Raw genomic sequence first — 20,659 nt, 5'->3', positions numbered from 1 at the left:
AGACTTAGTATATAATTGGAGAGGTGTGGGTTTTTAAAGATGTACTTTTATTGATTGCTGTCCAAGATAGTCTTCACAGTGAACGCAGTGACCCATTACTTGAATGATTTGAACAGACACTTGGGAACAGAATACAAAAATTGTTATTACCTATTTATGGAGTATTAAAAAACTATTTTAAGTATTTTCTGTGTATCTATTAAGTTCCATTGTAATATACTTTGCAAATACAACCTTTGTAAGAGCAATTCTGGCATCATGGGGAAGGGCGGGGGGAAGAAAAAGGAAAACCTTGAATATTTTTATATTGAGGAGGAGAGCTGCTAATATTTTTTTGTGGTGGTTGCTTTGGTTTTGGTTTTCTTAAGGTTTGTTGTTTTTTTTTCATTTGTAAGGTTATTGGGGTTTTTTGCTAGTTTAGAATGATTCTGAACTTTGTTGTCTAGGTGTGTAGCACTTGGATAGGAAGTGGGGTTGTAAGTGACCTGAATGACCTCCGCCGAGTTCACAACCTTCTTGTCTCTTCCCTGGATAAAGTGCAAGCAGGAAAGGGATCTTCTAGCCAGCTTTATCGAGAGAGTGCGACTACGATGGAAAAACTTGCAGTGCTGAAAGCATGGGCTGAGGTAAACGCTGACCATTACATCTTTAAAACTTTGAAAAGATTTTGCAGCATAATAGCAGCCTTGCACTTCACTGGCTGTTCAGCCAGTGAGCTTTGCACCCACCCTTCTCGTTACCTGTTGCAGTTCCAGTCCTGAGATGTTTTCATCTCTATATTGTTCTCTGTTCCTTTTTCTTCCATTCTATTGATCCATATTTACAGTGATGCTTGATTGTTCTTTGTTTTACTGTGCTTCTCTGTGTATACACTCATACCCTATCAGAATTTGATTTTCCTCCCATCTTATTGATCTTAAGCTTAAAACCAAACCAAAACCAAAGAAACCAACTGACAAAAACAACTCCCCTGTCCCCTGAGACCAAACAACATTAAAATATATTCTGGTAAATTATTGCAGTCAATTAAATAGAAGTTTGTAAAAGTGTTCATAATAAGTGACAGACTTAATGTAGATATTGTTGGGGAATGGCTGGAATACCAGAAATCTTCAACTATGTGGAAAAGACAGAGTTAGCACTATTTACATTGCCTTGCTTCCTGAAATGTTACTTGCATGCCATAGAGCTGTACATATAATTGTGCAAATGGTAAGCCATTTTCCTGTCTTTATGATACGTAATCTGCTCACTGTAAGTGACAATTGCTCTAATTTATCTAGTAGCTCTTAATGTAGGTGAAAGAGAACTTTGCAATAAGAATGCATTGATTTAATGAAATCAGGTATTTAAATCAATATGTCCGTGTAGAGCAGCAGTAATTGACACTTTTTAAGGAAAAAGATGTGTAGCCAGATTGTTTTAGGAAAGTGCCATTTATGTTGCTGTTATATACTGGTAGAAATAAAAGAAAAAAATATTGAAATAAAAGGTAATAGTAAGTCTCTTTTTCCCAGTCATTTTCCAGTCAGCCATCCGTGTATTAGATCTGTTACTTTCACATTGGAAAGGCTGCTGCTTTTTTTTTTCTTTTTAGGATCTCACAGCATGTACTTTCATATCTATTTTTCTTCTAGGTGTATGTTGTTGCCATGAAAATTAAGAAAGAAGCAGAGACCAAACCAAAGCGCGTTTTAAAGAGCACAGAGGAGGATGAGGATGATTTTGGTACTATAGACGAGTTGCCACCAGACAGTTTGATAACGCTTGTACAACCTGAGCTGCCTGCACTTAGCCGTCTCTGGTTAGCTGCACTGAAAGATTATGCTCTTTTAACTTTACCAGCTGAATTTGCTACTCAGCTTCCACCAGATGGTAAGCACTGGAATTTATTTTTGTGTTGTCATGAAAACCAGAAAGAAACCCTTAGTTTATAGAATAATTTTGAAGTCTCAACTATTTGGCAGGCACAGTGATAAATTTCTGCCTATGTGTAATAGGAATGTATGTTTGAAGTTTGAGTGTTCTTTTTTCCTTCAGTCTGCAATGAAGATACTTATCTGAATCACAGAGATCATTAAAACCATGTCTTTTTAGAGTTAAGAATACTTCTACACCTCTAATAGTTTTATATCAAATGCAAAAAGATGTTTACTCTAAGAAAAACATAGCCCTTGACATCAGAGCAGATACTGACTTATGTTTTACTGACTTAAGAATGAGTGTTCTGTATGAAAGATGCTGCAGGACCTGATGACTTTGCCTTTCTTGCTCTCTTACTCCTCCATCGTGGCCGTTGCACTTTCGTATGAGAGGTACTAATGTTGCTCCTTCACAAAGAGAATTGGGATGCACTGTCACTAACAAGGATTACATCTAAACATGTATGTGATCAAATACACCCAGAGTAAATAAGCTGATAAATTCAGAGTACATGCTTTTTGTCTATTATTTGCAAAGAATTTCAGAATTTACCTTTGCTTTACCAATTTAACAGGGGGAGCGTTTTACACTCCAGAAACAATTGATACAGCTAGACTGCATTACCGAAACTCCTGGGCTCCCATACTACATGCAGTGGCACTTTGGCTGAACAGTACAGGATTTAATGCTTCAGAGTCAACAGAAGAGACTGCTGCAGCAATGCCTAATTCACAGAAGCATGCTACAGCAATTATGTTAAACCAGACACCTGGAACTCCACCTACCACTAAATCTTTGCCAGAGATAAACAAAGATCGAATGCACTTAATTTTGGGTAAGAGTTACAAGTTTAGAATTCAGCACATTATGCTACAAAATGTTATGGGGGTAAGAAAATATATTTACTTGAAAAGTGGGAAGTTCAAAATGCATCACATGCCTGGATGGTAATGTTTTGAAACATCTCTGTCTCCTTCTCTCTGTATTTCTCTGCCTCCTGTCTTCTTTATAGCTTTGACAGAGTATTTGTCAAGTGTGATTAGTGTGATTTTTATAGACAAGTCATATATCTAGTTTTTTAATGTAATTGAATAAAATGAGTAGGAACTGTTCTATGCTGTAATATAATTCAGATGATACAAAATGTTATGCTTCAAAGACGCAAGCTGTAAGTTTAATTAAAATACACACCCTCATAAAAACACAATTCAGTAGAGACCGATATTTGACAAGTCACATCCAGTACCTTTTGCATCAGTTTTTCGTCTGTGAGTAGCATTCACTGTTTCCCTTCGTAGTTGTCTAATGACTTTAAGAGGTGGATATGATAACTTATTCTGAGGGATGCCAACAGTTTGCTGAGATATACAGATATTTAAAACCAGAATTAAGTGCCGTATGTATAATATGAGTATTGCATAATTTTTAGGCTTAACTTCATCTTAGTTATCTTTAAAAGAGTTCAATAACATAAAACTCAATTTACAACCGAAGGTTTCAGAAGTCTGACTTACAGATCTTTAGAAGAAACTGTGGATTTCCATTCAGTAATCTTAAGTTGCTTGCTGTCACTGTTTGGTATTTTTCCTGCCAAATTTTGGGGAAGACACGATGCAGAAAAGAAAGCAAATACAATTCTGCTATTTCTAATACATAAACTCTCATTTAAAGGAAGAATTGAGAAAAACATGTATCTTTCTGAAGCTGTTAAGAACCTGCTATACTTTTAAAGAAATTTTAAAAAGAAAACTTGATTTTATGATGATGTGAACATTCTTTTTAATTATTGCTCTTTTCAGGTGTTAGTATACAGTTTCTGTGCTCCCCACGACCTGAAGAACCTGTTGAGCATGTTACATCTTGCTTACAGGCACTTCATACTTTGTTGGATTCCCCTTGTGCCAGGATCCATATTGCAGAAGATCAGGTACTGTATGAGTGTTGTAACAATCTGCTTTTTTCTGGGTCTTGGTCTTTCACTGTAATTATTTTTGCGTGAAAACAGTATTTGCTCATCATAAGCAAGTGACATAACAATTAGGAATTGTTAAGTCCTAATTCCTTTTTTTAATACGTATTTTGTTTTACTGTAGCTCCTTGGTGTTGAACTCTTGAGTGTACTTCACCGCCTCCTCCTGACCTGGGATCCTCCTTCAGTCCAGCTGCTGGTTACTGGAGTTGTCCAGCAGATAGTAAGAGCAGCTCAAGATTATTTGCAGGAAAAAAGGAACACCCTAAGTAAGATTTTGAAAACACGGCTTGCTTTGCAGAGTAAATAGGCAACAGGTTCTTGTATTGGGAACAGAACTTAGACAGATTGGAGTATGGTTAAAAAGAGAGAGAAAATGCTGTGTATTCCACAGATACTTTCAATGTATTCATAATCTTACCTGCTGATTGTTTAACTCTTGCAGGATGTAGTTTTTCTTCTTCTGATCATTCTGGCAATTATTCTTTTCATGGCATGGTTTTCATTTATTTTTCTTGAATACGAGTGATGAAAATTATACCCAGCACAACACTTCAAGTTTTACTAATACCTTGCTCGGTTTCCTTAATGTTTCTCTGTTGATGGCCTCATAGCACTTCATTTACCTTTTTTCTGAAGTTTAATGGTTCAGACGCCAATGTAGGGTCTAGTGGTGGGTCCCTGGCACAACTGGCATTTGTGAGGCCAGTGAACTGCTACTGGAGCCAATGTGAAAAGTTGCCTGCCTGGGAGATCTTGCCAGGAAGCTGAGCAGACTTGCATCTGGGTTCTTACTTCACTGACATTCAGGGTGTGTCAGCAACCAGGAGCTCTGGGAACAGGGTGTGCAAGCAGGAGCAAGGCAGTTGGCATGGAAAGGTATGCTCATGCAGCCCAGAAGTGCTGCTCAAAACGGCTTAAGTCAGCATAATGATGACAGTAACATACAGCAAGATGCAGTCTGCTGGCTGAAGAATGATCACCTTTGGCACATCAGAGGTCTAATGACCTGGCTTGAAATTGGGATGAAAGTCCTGATGTGACTGTCCCCCAGGTGCTTGTCTGTGCAGCCAGGGCTGGAGGTGACATTGGTCTCTCCCGTGAGATGTGAAGGAAATGCGTGTGAAGGTGAGCAGATTGTATAGTGTCAGGAAAGGCAAATGGAAGAATGAAGTGTTCTTCACAGAGATCATGCAGGCACCGGAGCCCAAGCCTCATGTGTCACAGAAGGTGGGACAGCCATGTTTTAATACAGGCCTGGAGGATGGGATTCCCACAAAGGTGGAGGCTGCAGGGTTGTGACTTCCAGGAACAAAAGGCTTTATCTCCAGACATCCAGTAAGAGAACACTGTAGGGAGAGGCAAGAGAAGAACAAGCTGTCAGGGTAGGTATTTGGGCCAGCTATGCCTCTCTGACAGGTCAGAACTGATACCACTAAGAGGAAGTGAAGGGTGATACCAGTCAGGAACTGCCATGTTGTCTGACTGCCCAATCAAGAATAGGGAGTGGGTGAAGCCATATTAAACCAACTGGAGGAAGCCTTGCAATCGCCAGCCATGGGAGTGTCATGAAAGACTTTTACAATCCAGACATATTTTGGAAGGGCAGTACTGCAGGTTGCTAACTGAAGCTTTCAGAAGCGTATGAGGCACAGGTTTTTTCAGTGCAAATGCTGGACAGTCCAAATAAGGGAGGTGCCCAGTGGATTTGCTCCTCACTAATACAGAAGAAATGGTTATGAAGGTTAATGGTAGCTGTGGCTGTAGCAGCCATGAGATAGTGGAGTTCATGATTCTGAGGGAAATGAAGAAATTAAGTAGCAGATCAAAAGCTTTGGCCTGACTTGGCAGACTTGGGCTTGTGCAGGGAGCTTGCGGATGAGAACTTGCGGTAAGCTTCCTAGACGGGCAAAAAGAAGAGTTGGTTCACCTTCAGTGACAGAAAATAGGTCATTCAAAAGTGCAGGATGTCAAACAGTAGTGGCAGGAGGCTGACTTGGCTGAATGGTAACTTCTGATTGAGCTCAGATGTGACTAGGAAGTGTATGGATGGTGGAAGTGCAGGCAAACTGCCCAGGGGTATTACTGAAGATGTCTCCTCATGTATGGAGGAGTGGAATTAAGAAAGCCAGAATTTGGCTGGAGCTGAGGCTGGTGATGAATGTCAAGTGTGACAAGAAGGGCTTTTATACGTATGTTGCCAGCAAAAAGACCAAGGACGTTTGGACCCACTGCTGAATGGACTGGATCTAGGGATAAAACACATCAGGGGAAAAACTGGGGCACTGTTATGTTCTTTGCTTAGTCCTCCTGTGTCTCTGTGTCTAGTGAGCAAATTTAAGGGAGATAATTGCTGTCTACAGTAGATGAGCATCAGGTTAGGGACCGCCTAGGTGAAAGTTGGACATACCCTGGGACCAGATGGGATGTATCTGAGGGAGCTGGCTGATGACGTGCTAGGGCTCCTGCAATCATCTTTGTAAAGCTGTGGTCCTCAAGAAAGCTTTCCAATGAATGGCAAAAAGTGGACGCTATGCCTAATTTTCAGTAAGTAAAGGCACGAAGTGGGTTCTGGGATACTACGTGCCAGTAAGCCTACTGTGTGTGCTGAAAGATTTTGCAATAAATCACCTTGGAAACCACTTCTGAGTACATAAAGTAGAAGAATGTGATTTGAAATAGTGAGCACACACTTAGCAAGGACAAATAATGCCTGATCATCCTCTGTGATTAAATAACTGCCTTTGGATGAAGGGGGAGTGGTGGATATTGTTTGAATTTTGCAAGGTTTTTGACCCAGAACCCCATAGTATCATTGTCAAATTGGAGAGATGTGGACTGAAAAGTGGGAGAATAACTAGCCGAACTCCTGGACTTGAATGGAATTCGTTGATTCAAGTCTAACTGGCAGCTGGTTGTAACTGGTGTTCCTTAGAGTTCAGTATCGTCATGAACAATCTGGATGATAGGACAGAATGTACCTTCATCCGATTTGTGGATGGCGCCAAATAGTAAAAGTGGTGGATACACTGGAGGGCAGTGCTGGCTTTCAGGGGAATCTCAAGCTGCAGAACTGAGAACCTGCTGAAGTTTGGTGAAGACATGCAAAATCCTGCATTTGGGATGAAATAACCCTGTGCATTGGTATAGGCTGGAGGGCTGACTGACTGGATAGCAGATATGCTGGATAACGAGATGAATGTGGAACCTGGGTGTGCTTGTGCAATGCTGAAGACTGTTAGTGAGCTGCGTTAGAAAAGCGTGACCAACTTGAGCTTTTGAAGGTGCATCTGGAGCAGTTTCTACTTCTTGTTGCCTTTCCCCCCTCATCCTGAATAAGAGAGATGTTGACAAACTCAAGGAAGTCCAGTGGAGGTCCACTAAGCTGCTTAGGGGAGATGATGTTTGTGACACATGAGGAGAGGCTGAGAGAGCTGAACTTGTTTAGTCCGCAGTAGAGACAGTTAAAATGGGATAGAATAGCAATCCCCCTTGTTAAAGGGGATTTAAATAGAAGACCAATCCAGACTCTTCTGAAAGTGGATAGACAAGAGGCAATGGGTACAAGTTGCAGCAATGGAAATCCAGATGGGATGCAAGGAAAAATTTGTCACCGTGGGAATGGTGAAACAGTAGAACAGATGCCTAGGGATGTTGTGGCATCTCCATGCTCAGAGGTATTCAAAACTGAACCAGCCCTGAGCAACCTGCTCTAGCTTTCAGGCTGCCTGTTTTGAACAGGAACAGGAGGTTGAACTTGAATGATTTATGGAGGTTCCTTTCATCTTAAATTTTTCTGAGATTCTCTGAGGTGTTGATATACCTAAATTCTCTTCCTCTACTTTTATTGAGCTTTAGTAAAATTAATTCTTTTTTCTTTTATCCTTGCTTCTTCTGGTATGATGCTTCAGCTTCTGATGTTCTGCTTAGGCTTTTCATCAGCAAATTTTGTTAGTTTGTTTCTACTTTATGTAAGAATATCCTTGATAAGGGTATTAGCATCAGTCCAAAAGCTACTTTCTGGGGTACTTTTAGAAACCTTTTCCATTTAATAGAGCATCTCCCTGTTCAATCATCCCTTTACCGTTTATTTAAAAAATCTCACATTGGGTGTACTGGTTCCGTCTTTGCCAGGTAAACTAATTTCCAAATGGCAACCTGGCAAATAGTTCATTGATATCTGGTTAGGGTAGGTCTGCCATGTTTTCTTTTACTTGAAAGAAGTAAAATAAAACCAGAAGAATATTCTCTTACTAAGGAAAACTACCATCTTAGTCTGGCACAATATACTGTTGAGAGAAAAAAAAAAAACAAACTGTTAGCTTTTACCCGTTTTCCACACAAAGAGAGAGGATTTTGCTGAAACTTGAGGAATCAGCACAGCTAAAAATGCAAGCTCTGTTCCTTCATATGAATTAATGGAATTGTTTACTGTAGGCCCAGTAAGTTGCATTTTTCAGATTGGTGAATGTGATAACAGTAGCAATCATTTAAATTCATAGGAGCTCCATAGGGGTAGTTCAGGCCAGCTTTGACTTACTGAGTCTCTGTTGCTGTTTAATGGAAGAAGGAAAGACTGCAGCTGGCCAAGCTGCCATTCAAAAGAGAGACTTTTTGAACTGAATGCACTGAAGTCATGAACTCAGACATAGAATCCTACAATGCTTTTCTGTTCCCTTATTTCATAATCAATTTAGGCTGAAGTAAAATTTTGTCAGGGTAGAACATTTAATTAGTAAGCATTAAATCAAAAAAATATTTTCATGCCTGTTTATTTGGCAGTCATTTCTGTTAATTTTACAATCAGTTTTAAAAGAAGCAAAATAATTCCTGCATTTTTACTTTGTGTATGATTACTTTTTTTTTTTTCTAGTTCTGGATGGATTTTTAAGTAGTGCCTCAATCGCAATGCTTCTAAAGTATTTTAAACCCCTTTAAGTAATTCTAACTAAAACAGTTTGACATGAGCCATGTTTGTCATATCTTACCGTCAAGCAACTTTTTAATCTTGATTTTTAACATTTTAAAAAAATGTTTCATGTAATCTTTCTTATGGATCTTTCTTAACTGTCTCCTCAGACATTTATTTCCTTTTTTTTCAGATGAAGAAGATATTGAAGAAAAAGAAAATCCTCTTGCTTTAGGAGAGGGTGGTGAGAGTGGTGGTCTTGTGCCTGGAAAATCTCTAGTCTTTGCAGCCATGGAATTGCTTATGTTTATCCTGGTACGGCACATGCCTCATCTGAGTTCAAAAGTGTCAGATTCTCCAAGTCACGTTGCTACCAAATCCCACCTCTCTGAGGAAAGTGCTCGTCTTGTGGCCGCCACTGTGACTATACTATCTGATCTGCCTTCTCTGTGTTCTCCAGCAGGTAAGGTATTGTAACAAAATACATATGAGTGGTTACTGTAGGGGAAGCGTAGTAAGGATATGATGTTAAAAGCAAACTAAATGTATTTTCGTGGGATACTTTAAGGGTCATCTGTTGAAAATTACGGTTAGGTTCTAAAATTAATTAAGAATTTAGGCTTTTCCAGTGAGCAGCATAAAGCAAATTATTGGATTTTAAGTTTGAGTGTGTGCTGCAGGTTTGCTGAGGAAATGGGCTCTATGTCACTATGATTTTATTGGTGTTTTTTTTCCCTTCCTTTTTTCAGGATTTTGAAACCTTTTGGCCAATTTTAATCATATTGTAAAAGAACATAGACATCTCAGAGATAATTAAATTCCTGAGAAGTTCATGAAAAATAGCAGCTGGATGAAAAGAGAATCCTACTGAGGAAAAAACAGCACAATTCAGCTGTGGTGCACTTGGTTTTGCAGCCGTTGGCTGTCAGTCATCCCAAATGTGACTCTAAACTAAATGGAGCTTTCTTCTGCCCAGGGAGACTGTCACAAAGGATATGTGTGATCTAGGGTAATTGCACTGAGTGGAGTTCAGGGGTAAAGGACACAATTGCATGGGAAGCTGTGCCCTTCGAGTTTTGCTTTTCAGACAACAAATTGCTTAAGAGTTGTCTCATGGATCTCTGGGAGGGTTCACACACTGATGTAGATAAGACATTTTAGAGGTTGGTCCCTTAATGAGATGCATGGTAGATAACATGTTTGGATGAAGTCATAGTCAGAACACAACATCAGATGGACAATTTGAGTCCTACAATTCTTTCTAAAATAGATTTTGAGTTGATCTGGAGTCCTGTACTGGTTTTATTTGATTTGTGGTTCTCCTTCTTTTCCTTTTTTTTTTTTTTTTTTTTTTTTTTTAGGTTGGGATGGGCAGAAAGAGTAACAGTATTACTTCTATATTGACTGAAGACATGATTCCCAGCATTTGACAAGTGGCCAGTCAGTGTAGCTCAGAAATGATGGTTAGTCTACAGACTGCTAGGGTTTTTTTTTTTTTCTCATCTAGATAATGTAGCCAGCTGATAGCAGTAGGGAAGGGCGACAGTACATGCACAGGCATTTATGTTAATTGAGCCTTTGGATGTAAGGGAAACTGAACAAAGATAATTCATCACTTTGTGTGACTGAGTGGGCTTTTTATATTTCTTCTTTTAAAACATGAGCAACTTGCAGTCTCCATTGGACAAGATCCTGGGCAATCTGATCTAGAGACTGTTACTTTGAAAAAGAGGGTTGGACTAGATGGTCTCCAGCAGTCCATTCCAGTCGTAATTATTCTACTTAGTGTATTTATCCTCACAACATTCTAAGAAGTAGGAAAATGACAGGATTTGTGTTTCTATGGATGTGGGAAAATGCTGCATAAAAAGATATGGAAAGACACTTGACTGTCTGAAGTGAGCTACAGATTGATGTTACACTCCTAAACCAAATAGCACCCTTCTTTCAGTCCTACATGGGCTTAACATCTGTGTGTATTATTGAAACTCCTTCTAATTGTCTCCTTTGTAGAGCAGTCAGATGGCTACAGCTTTTGCCCAGGATGTCAGATACCTAAACGACCTCCTTACTTTGTTTCTGAGGCTTGTACCTCACACCAGCTTCCTTGGAAAGTTCCAAATGACTACAATAACTTGGTTTAGATACTTGTTTCCAGACCTCTCATTGTTGTTTATTTAATAGGACCCTAGCAATATGCAGGTCCTGTTTGAAGATATTTAAAAACCTGGATGTGTTCAGTATGACACATACCATGTATCACATGCCATGTAGGGCAGGACTTAATTAGCTGAGTTGTCATTCCTGAATTGACAGCAACATTTTAAGTGTTGGCTTGTATGACTTGTGCTATGATATACTTAACTAGTACTGATAAATGAGTTTGATAAAATATTGAATGGCACATATCACTTGTTACCTGAATTGCAGTTTATCCTGGTGTCTCCTTTGTCTCCTAGCTGTATGTATCCACATTGGGAAAGCTAAGAGGTTATCTACCACATTTGTTGGAATTAACTTCAGAAATTCTGTTGTGTTTTTTTTTTTTTTTTTTTTTAGGATGTATGACAATCTTACCCACTATCCTATTTCTGATTACAAGAGTATTGAAAGAAACAGCAGTAAAATCAGCAGATAATCAGGTCCCACCTCCAGTCAGTGCAGCCCTTCAAGGAATAAAAACTATTGTTACTCTTCCAACAGTCAAGACTGACGAAACTCAGAAACAATGGACGGGTCTCATCCGCAGCACTCTGGCATCTATCTTGGAATACTCTCAACCTGGTAAGTGGTTTCCCAGTGCAGGAGAGTTAAAATCAAGAGAACTAGGTTTTCCTGTAATGAAAAGGCAAGTATTGTATCTGCCTGTAGTTTAATAGGCTTCATGTCAGAGCTGGGGATTAAAAGTGGTGATGAATTTCTTGTAAAATTGAAATGGGAGAAAGACCTGAGTGCACACAGCATATCTACTTGGAGTTGCTTAAGAGGTTCTGTTGAAGACAAGCGCAGCATTTACTTTAAGAAAATAGAGTTACATTTCACAAGTTCTCGTCCCAGATTTGTCCTCATTGGCTTGTTTTATTTGACAGTATTGATCATAACTTCCTGTTAGAAATTTTGCCTTTAGCAACTCATCTTGCAGCACCGCCCCACCTCAGGTCCTTTCCGTAGGGTCTTTTTCTGTACTAGTTCAGACTTTCCTTTTCCATTTGGAATCCCATTATGATGTAATTATTTAATGCTTTAGATTTTCCTCAGCTTGACCTTCCCAGCCTTCATTGTTTCAGCTAGTGACTTGTATTTGGAACTTGGAAATCTACCTTCTGATACCAATCGGTCTTTCTGAGATCTGCTGAATGTCTCACAAGTAAAATCTAAAGGAGTTCTAAGCTGAATTCACTTCACTTCCTGGACCACGCCTTGATTTCTGTGACTACCGGCAACTCTAGACATGTTGGCAAGGCCTGAGCAAACTATCATTTCCAACCCTCCTTTCCTCTTTCCACAGAATACCTGTTAGCTTAAAGGAAAGGAGATTTTAGTTGCCAAAAGTGTTTGTAGAGGATTCGATCTCTTACTGAATTTGTAATTGTTCAGTGTCATACATAGATGTGACACCTTGAATTAGACCTCAATAAAAATGGCAATCAGTGTATCTTTTAAGTGTTTGCTGACACGATTCATATGCTCTTAATGACAGTGAGTGTTAAAGGTGAAGGAGTGTGAAGACAGCAAGGGATAATTGTGTCAAGGTTCGTACTGGAGTAGGATATTCACAATAGTGTTACAAGCTTTCAGTGGTGAGCAAAAATTCTACCTCTGCTGGAAAAAAAAAAAAATCTGTTACCCAGCAGCGGTATGTCTACTGCATCTCTTTAGAGAACTGCAGGCTTCTTCTCTTGGTTCACATTCATACTTTGCCTTGCCTTTCGAAAAGCAAAAAAGACATACAGTCTCAGCTGTGTACTTAGTAAAAGAGAGACACAAAGATTTGTCATTTGCATAATGGTAGTTCAGCCAAAAAAACATCCCATTACATCCCCAAGGAGCCATTTATAGAGACTGAAGAGTGGCTTGAATGGAGTTACTCATGTGAGAGACAAGAAGTGAGTAGGTAATTGCAAATGATCCTGAAAATGTCTGAAGGGGAAGGATCAGTAGATTTGTGTTAACCACGTCAAACTTCTAATTTGATTTGTCACATCAGCTCCTGTCTTTCAGCCTTTTGTTGCTGTAAAGATTTCCCAGTCCTTCTTTCCAGAAACATTATTGGCTTTAGGCTTTTTGGCAGACTTCAGAAATCTTCCTCAGGTCCTTGCAAGAGTGTATGTTTTCTTTTTCCTTTCTAAACTTCTGTGGAGTGGGACATATCACACACAAGAATCTAAGCAAGGTCTACCGCATGTGGTTTCAAGTCTCATAATTCAATAAAATTTAAGCATGTTTAAAAAATTATTTAAAAAATTTCTTATTTAAAATGCTTGGAGTAGTTTTTCGAAGTGAGGTTTCACATCATGGCTAGGCCAATCGAGTGACTAGCTGACATCTGTAAAGGGCAGTCATGCTGTTTTTCGTTTTGCTGACTATGTATCTGCTGTTTCTTTGTGCCTCTTAAGGGAGACCAGAAACAATGTGGCCAACAAAACCAGCAGAACAGTACTTTATATGTATATTATAATAATTATATATGGCAAATACAGACTATCTGAAAACCAGGAAAGGTTAAAGTAGGACTGTTCTTATTAGTGACAGGTAGCTGTCAGATCAGCTAGTCTGTGAAACGTCGTGATAAGTAAAAGCTGTTGCCATGCTGGTTATCAGTTTCTTACTCTGCTGTATCAGCTGAAGAGATTAAAAAAAAAAAAAGGCAAAGTATATTTTTTAATGGGGAAAAAATCTAAAAAACCACAGTTTTCCTCTTGTTTGCACATTGAAAAGAAAAAATATGACTTGGTTAGAGAAAGCGTTTGTGATGTTTTTTTCTTTGATGTTTAAGTTTCAGAAAGTTTGATTTACTTTATTAAAACAACTATTAGAATAGAGTTGCTCAACTTTTTCTCAGTGACATTTAATAATGATAGTGATTTTTTTTTTTAAATAAGTAGATGCATATTTGTATGCACTTGCAAGTAATTTCAAGTACATTTATTTCCTCTTTGAGTTTGTCTGTGTTGACTGGCTTTTATTGAATAAATTCTAAACCCTTTTTGGAGTAAGCTAACAGCGTGTTTGTTTTTGTTTTTCAGAAGCCTCTAAACCTATTCTTGATGAAGTAAGCATACTTACAGCTATTGCTCTCTTCCTTTGGTCAGCAAGCACGGAAATAATTGGAGTGCAGTCTTTACAAAATGGATGCATGAACAGATTTAAAAGTGCATTAAATTCCTGTGATCCTTGGGTAAGATCATGTTATAGGAATGTGAATGATATATAGCTGAGAAAAACTAATTGTGATGTATATACTGTATTTCCTGAATGCTTTGTGATGCCTTTACTTCAGAGACAGATACTGCTTGTCAAAATAACTAGAATTTTCAACAGTGCATTATAGAAATTCTTCAGTGAGCAAAACAACCTGAACTAAGTGCTGCTGGATAATGTGCATTCATGGCCTCGTGCCAGGTCCTTGACTGGCAGCTTTTTAAAAGGAAAAGTAATCTTTGATATGTGAAATTTTAGCAAATGAAAAGGTTAGTTACCAGAGAGTGGTGACATTCCTACATTAATGCTGATCTTTTATAATATGAATTAGACCCCTTTTTCTGTAGATAAAATTACAGCCCACATTTCTCATGAATTTTGTATTTGTTTGTGTAAAAACCTGTGCTTATTTTACGTGTTCATACAAAACTCAGTCTGAGTGCAAAAATGTAATTTTGTGGTCACCATCAGAACATCTACAGACTGTGAATCATCTGTCTCCTGATTTGACTTCTACCCTTTGGTTTGTCTTTGTTGAATTATCTTCTAAATTATTTTCTCACTAGAGAGGGAAAGTAAAAAGTTGTAGACTGACTTCATTCAAGCAGGCAAATGCACTGTATAGTTAAGCTTAGCTGTTCCAGCCATATATACGTCAGTTTGTTTGAGTGTGTGTAGAAATCTGCAGGTGGGAGCTGAAGAGAAAAATTTATAGTGTTTCCACAAGTAAGCACTGCAAAGATTCCTAAGAAGAAAAACATGCAAAAAATGCTGATAATGTTTAGGGTCACAGTGAGGTATTTAAAATCCTGTTTAGACTGATAATTCTTCTCTGCAGCAGGGCTGGTGTTTTCTGGCATAGACATAAAACTCAGTTGGTTCTGAAGCCTGACTTTGGGTGGAAAGCTACTTAAAATTTTAGTGTGTGAATGGAAGTGTCAGTTGTATTAAGCAGAAGCTTTTGTGTCATACTCTCTCTCAGCTCTTTATAAACACATGAATAGTGAGAGTAGCACATCTTTGCCCACCACCCTGCTGGAAAGCTGTCAGTGAGCTGGAACTTACCACTATTTTTGTAATTCACAGCAAATGCTTTGACAGCAGCCAGATTGTGTCCACTCTCCTTGTTGATGTGCAGAACATATAATCTGTAATACTTGTTGTGTGTTTGTCTTCATTTTTTAGCACAAAACGTTAATTGTTGGGGTCAGTACCTAGACATTTTTTTGTAATAAAAGCATTATACGGACTGTACTAAGAGCATTGAACCTGTTATGGAAAAAAACTTCTGAGGAAATATCACTGCCTCATAAGAAATAAAGGAATAAAGGAGTATCTTTGAAACTATTACCACCTGCAAAAGTCTGAAAGGTTTGGTATCATGTATAACCAGAAGGCTGGTGAGCAAAATTTCATTTTGCTCCAACAAGGAAACTATGTTGAGACCCTTGTCTCTTGATACTAATGGATAAGTGTTGTGTGAAAGAGTGCCTTACGTGCTTCAAAGAAGCCCTGATTCTACATTTCAGGAATGTTTGTAGACTTCTGTGAATGCAGAATAGTCAAAAGATTTATATAGGTGGAATAAAATGGGGTGGGTGCCCTGGTGACAGAAGATACAGAGAAGGCAGAATTACTGAATGCCTTCTTTGTCTGTGTCTACTCTGCCGGAGGCTGTCCTGAGGAGCCCCGTACCCCTGAGGCCCCAGAGGAAGGCAGGGCAATGGAGGAGTTTGCCTTGGTTGATGAGGACTGGGTTAGGGACCAGTTAAGCAATCTGGACATCCATAAATCCATGGGTCCAGATGGGAGGCACCCGCGGGTGCTGAGGGAGCTGGCTGAAGTCATTGCTGGACCACTCTCCATCATCTTTGCCAAGTCTTGGGAAACGGGAGAGGTACCTGAGGACTGGAGGAAAGCAAATGTCACTCCGGTCTTCAAAAAGGGCAAGAAGGACGACCCGGGCAACTATAGACCGGTCAGCCTCACCTCCATCCCTGGGAAAGTGATGGAACACCTTATCCCTGGTGCCATCTTAAGACATATCAAGGATAAGAGGGTCATCAGGGGCAGTCAACATGGCTTCACCAAGGGGAAGTCGTGCTTGACCAACCTCATAGCCTTTTATGAGGACATAACAAGGTGGATTGATGAAGGCAGAGCGGTGGATGTGGTCTACCTTGACTTCAGCAAAGCATTTGACACCGTCTCCCACAGCATCCTCATGGCTAAACTGAAGAAGTGTGGACTGGACGATCGGGTAGTGAGGTGGACCACAAACTGGCTGAAGGAAAGAAGCCAGAGACTCGTGGTCAATGGGGCGCGGAGTCTGGTTGGAGGCCTGTATCTAGTGGAGTCCCTCAAGGGTCGGTACTGGGACCAGTATTATTCAATGTATTTATCAACGACATGGATGAGGGAATTGAGTGTACTATCAGCAAGTTTGCTGATGACACCAAACTGGAAGGAGTGGCTGACATGCCAGAAGGCTGTGCTGCCATCCAGTGAGATCTGGACAGGCTAGAGAGTTGGGCAGGGAAAAATTTAATGAAATATAATAAGGGAAAATGTTGAGTCTTACATCTGGGCAGGAACAACCCCAGGTTCCAGTATAGGTTGGGGAATGACCTATTAGAGAGCAGTGTAGGGGAAAGGGACCTGGGGGTCCTGGTGGACAGCAGGATGACCATGAGCCAGCACTGTGCCCTTGTGGCCAAGAAGGCCAATGGCATCCTGGGGTGTATTAGAAAGGGGGTGGTTAGTAGGTCGAGAGAGGTTCTCCTTCCCCTCTACTCTGCCCTGGTGAGACCTCATCTGGAATATTGTGTCCAGTTCTGGGCCCCTCAGTTCAAGGAGGATAGGGAACTGCTGGAGAGAGTCCAGCGCAGGGCCACAAAGATGATGAAGGGAGTGGAGCATCTCCCTTATGAGGAAAGGCTGAGGGAGCTGGGTCTCTTTAGCTTGGAGAAGAGGAGACTGAGGGGTGACCTCATTAATGTTTATAAATATATAAAGGGTGGGTGTCACAAGGATGGAGCCAGGCTCTTCTCGGTGACAACCAACAGTAAGACAAGGGGTAATGGGTTCAAGCTGGAACACAAGAGGTTCCACTTACATTTGAGAAGAAACTTCTTCTCAGTCAGGGTGACGGAACACTGGAACAGGCTGCCCAGGGAGGTTGTGGATTCTCCTTCTCTGGAGACATTCAAAATCCGCCTGGACACCTTCCTGTAACCTGTGTAACCTTACCTAGGTGTTCCTGCTCTGGCAGGGGGATTGGACTAGATGATATTTTGAGGTCCCTTCCAATCCCTAACATTCTGTGATTCTGTGAAAATAAGCTTGTTATGAAATTCTACTGTCAGATGCAGTTGTAAAACTCTTATTTGAATTGCGCATTCATGTAAGAAAAGAGACTTTTACTCCTTATTTTGAAGGTTAATAATCCTAACAGCTAATCATGAGTAAAGTTTAAAGAATGTGGACAGAAAGGGAAGGGAGTTATTTGGAGTGGTATAGAAAGATAGAGGAGTAATTTGTTGAGACAGGTCAAAGATGATGCTGAGTAAGGCATTAGAAGATGTTCTGGGCAGCTCTCTTAAAAAGCGTAGAAATGGTATTAGAAGAAGTGTTATTACTTCAGGCCATAAAAATTCAATTGTATAAAAACGTGCAGCCATTAACTAGTGAACTTACAGTGACCTGAGCTGCACTTGTGTTTTGTTACTATTATTTTTATTATCTATGACTTATATTTAATAATTTTATTTATACATCTGCGTTTCCAGTCATCCCCAGATCTCCTCACAGATCACTGTGTTCAATAATACTTTCTCTAGAATGTTTCTGTTCAGATTGTGCTGAGTACCTCATCCTGTTCAGACTTGAGTGCATTTTGAAAGCACATGCAATGTTTTATCCTTGTATTTATGAGGCTTTACCTTTTCAGAAGTTCTGGGTTATTTGTATGGGATTTTGGAGGAAGACTTTTGTACACCCAAATCAAATGTATTTGTAAGTTCATCTAAACAAGATCATCAGTGAGTCATTTTCACAAATATTGACTGCTTTGCAGAGAAAATGAGAGGGGTGGGGTGGAGAAAATGGAAGGAAGATGAGGAGAGAGTTCTGCAGTCCAGCTCACTGTATGGCCATGTGTGTATTCCGTGCTACTGCCAGCACAAGATGGAGAATGAGAAGGAAGGAAGGACAGGTCTGCCACTTCTGGCTACAGCCATGGCTCATGTTAGAGCAATAAGATCACTTTGATCTGAGTCATTTTTATGGCCTATTTTACTATTCTGAGATGGGAATAGCATTTTATGATTTTGCAGATAGATTTACTTTTAATGCTGGTAGTTCTGAGACTTTAAGAGGTAGCTCTGCGTGGACTTCTGTGACTGAGTTATATGACATTAACTATTCCTTTATTTTCTCCGAGTTCGTATAGTTACTACTATTTAGTACTTGCATGCTCTTTGTAACTGGCCTTCCTTTGATTGAAAACTGGGCTAATATTATTTTAGCAGATGGGCTACGTTGCTGTTTTCCTCTTATTCAGCATGTTTCCTTCCGCTTTCCTCTTCTTTTTTGATATCATGTGTATCTCACATACATAGATAACAGAGTTTATTAGAATTCCCTGAGTTAACAAATAACTTTCAAGGACAATGTATTTATCTTGATTTGATTAGGTTCAAGCCAAGTGTTACCAGCTTCTGCTTTCTGTGTTCCAACACACCAATCGTGCCCTGTCAACTCCATATATTCATTCATTGGCCCCTATCATGGTTGAGAAGTTGAAAGCTGTGGAAAGGAGCCGCCCGAACAACAACCTGGAACTGTTAGCAGTCCAGGAAGGAATTAAAGTCCTTGAAACATTGGTCGCCCTTGGTGAGGAGCAGAATAGTAAGTATTTAGTTTTTCTAGAGAAATGTGTAATGCTAAAATAGGATATTGAGCATTAGAAATCTTGCAGTTATGAACTTGATGGCATAGTCACAAATAGACTACATCTGTTCAACACGGTTTTGTAATTCCAATACTAGAACTTTTCTGTACGTGGCCTCGTATAGCACATACAGTATGCTATGCTATTAGCCTTTGTATTTCTGGTGATTGCAGGAAAAAAAAAATCTAAATGTGAACTGCAATAGTGAGTGATATTTTCTTGTTTGTAAATGAGCTGTTCACACCATTTAAATTTACTTTTTTCCCACTGTTAACTTTTATTTTAAGAGACTCATCACTTTTATCATGTTGCTTCTACCAGCTCAAAGTTTATCTAAAAAGCTCGAGAAATTGTACTGGTCATAATATCTTCATTGTAGATGGAGCCTCCTGTTTGTTTGGTTTAGTAGATAGAATACAGTATTTATGGTTTAAGTTCAGGTATTCTCTAACTGAAACAATGCAGTTTCCAAAGAAGTCTTTGGCTTTGGCTTTGAATGCTGATAAATTTCCTTGTAAAAATATTACTGTTGGTTTTGTGGTGTGTTTTGTTTAGTTTTCCCAACATACTCCCTGTTGGTATTTCTCTTCGTTGATGATAAAACACTAAATGTATGTTTTCTTGAGCCTCAGTCTGCTTCTGGCACAGTTGTTTAAAACCCATTTAAAATGAGAGAGTAAACAAAACATGATTTCTGTTAATGCTGGCTGGAGACAATCACCCCATGAGTATGAATTTAATCAAAACCTTTAGGAGAAAATAATTAATTATCTGATAGCCTACAAAAATATAGATAAATGAGTTACCATTAATGTTTAAGTTCTTTGAGCTTAAAATTTACAATTAACATGTTACACATTTCAAAGGCATACTTGTATCCTTGCTAGATACAAAAATTAGCCCTATTGATTAAGTTCAGCTGCTTTTTTGTTCCCAAGATAAACCCTTTTGATCGCTGTGCCATTTTAGGCTGTGGCCTCATTAGGTCATGCTAGCCCAAGTATAGCTGTGGTGCTAGTTTTTGGATTGGAATCTTCCAGGATGGGCTAGTATAGCAGATAGTTGGTCCTGACTTTTTCATGAACACTTGCGTGCTAATGGCAGTTCTGTTACACTCACTGAGCAGGCTGATACTCAGATTCAATTGAACAATGTTTCTGTGTGCCTGAAAAGTGTTTTGAAATCCTTTAATGTGATAGGCACTCTACATTTTATGATCTCTTATCAATGATCTGCAATCCGATGGCGCAAAGGCATCTTTAAGGAAGTGTCAGGAACAAAATAACTGTGGTGAACAATAAGAGAAATCCGAAACACAATCCTGGTAATAAAGATTTGGGTGACCAAAGGACAGGAAACCATCTACATTTCAGTTTTTATTTGATCATCTTTAATTACAGTGTTTATTGTCAATCCTGTAAACAAAATTGCCCTTATCAGTCTAGTAACTGCTAAAATTAGTTTTCTTCTGTTTTCTTCTCTGATA

At 39.3% G+C, this 20,659-nt stretch overlaps 1 protein-coding gene across 2 annotated transcripts in view; it reads left to right on the top strand.

Annotated features, from left to right (window-relative positions):
* HEATR5B (HEAT repeat containing 5B) overlaps window positions 1-20,659 on the top strand; it is a 61,259-nt gene that overhangs the window by 37,888 nt on the left and 2,712 nt on the right. For both annotated transcript variants that reach the window (XM_065631292.1, XM_065631291.1), the window contains exons 27-35: window positions 447-626; window positions 1,638-1,875; window positions 2,498-2,758; window positions 3,723-3,850; window positions 4,017-4,161; window positions 8,995-9,264; window positions 11,361-11,585; window positions 14,048-14,199; window positions 18,917-19,130. In XM_065631292.1, coding sequence (XP_065487364.1) covers window positions 447-626; window positions 1,638-1,875; window positions 2,498-2,758; window positions 3,723-3,850; window positions 4,017-4,161; window positions 8,995-9,264; window positions 11,361-11,585; window positions 14,048-14,199; window positions 18,917-19,130 — 1,813 coding nt within the window. The remainder of the gene's footprint in view (window positions 1-446; window positions 627-1,637; window positions 1,876-2,497; window positions 2,759-3,722; window positions 3,851-4,016; window positions 4,162-8,994; window positions 9,265-11,360; window positions 11,586-14,047; window positions 14,200-18,916; window positions 19,131-20,659) is intronic.

This window comes from Caloenas nicobarica, chromosome 3 (genome assembly GCF_036013445.1).
Source record: "Caloenas nicobarica isolate bCalNic1 chromosome 3, bCalNic1.hap1, whole genome shotgun sequence".
In the NCBI taxonomy this organism is placed as follows: Eukaryota; Metazoa; Chordata; class Aves; order Columbiformes; family Columbidae; genus Caloenas; species Caloenas nicobarica.
The sequence above is the reverse complement of the archived record's forward strand: the minus strand, read 5'-3'. Positions and strand labels throughout refer to the sequence as shown.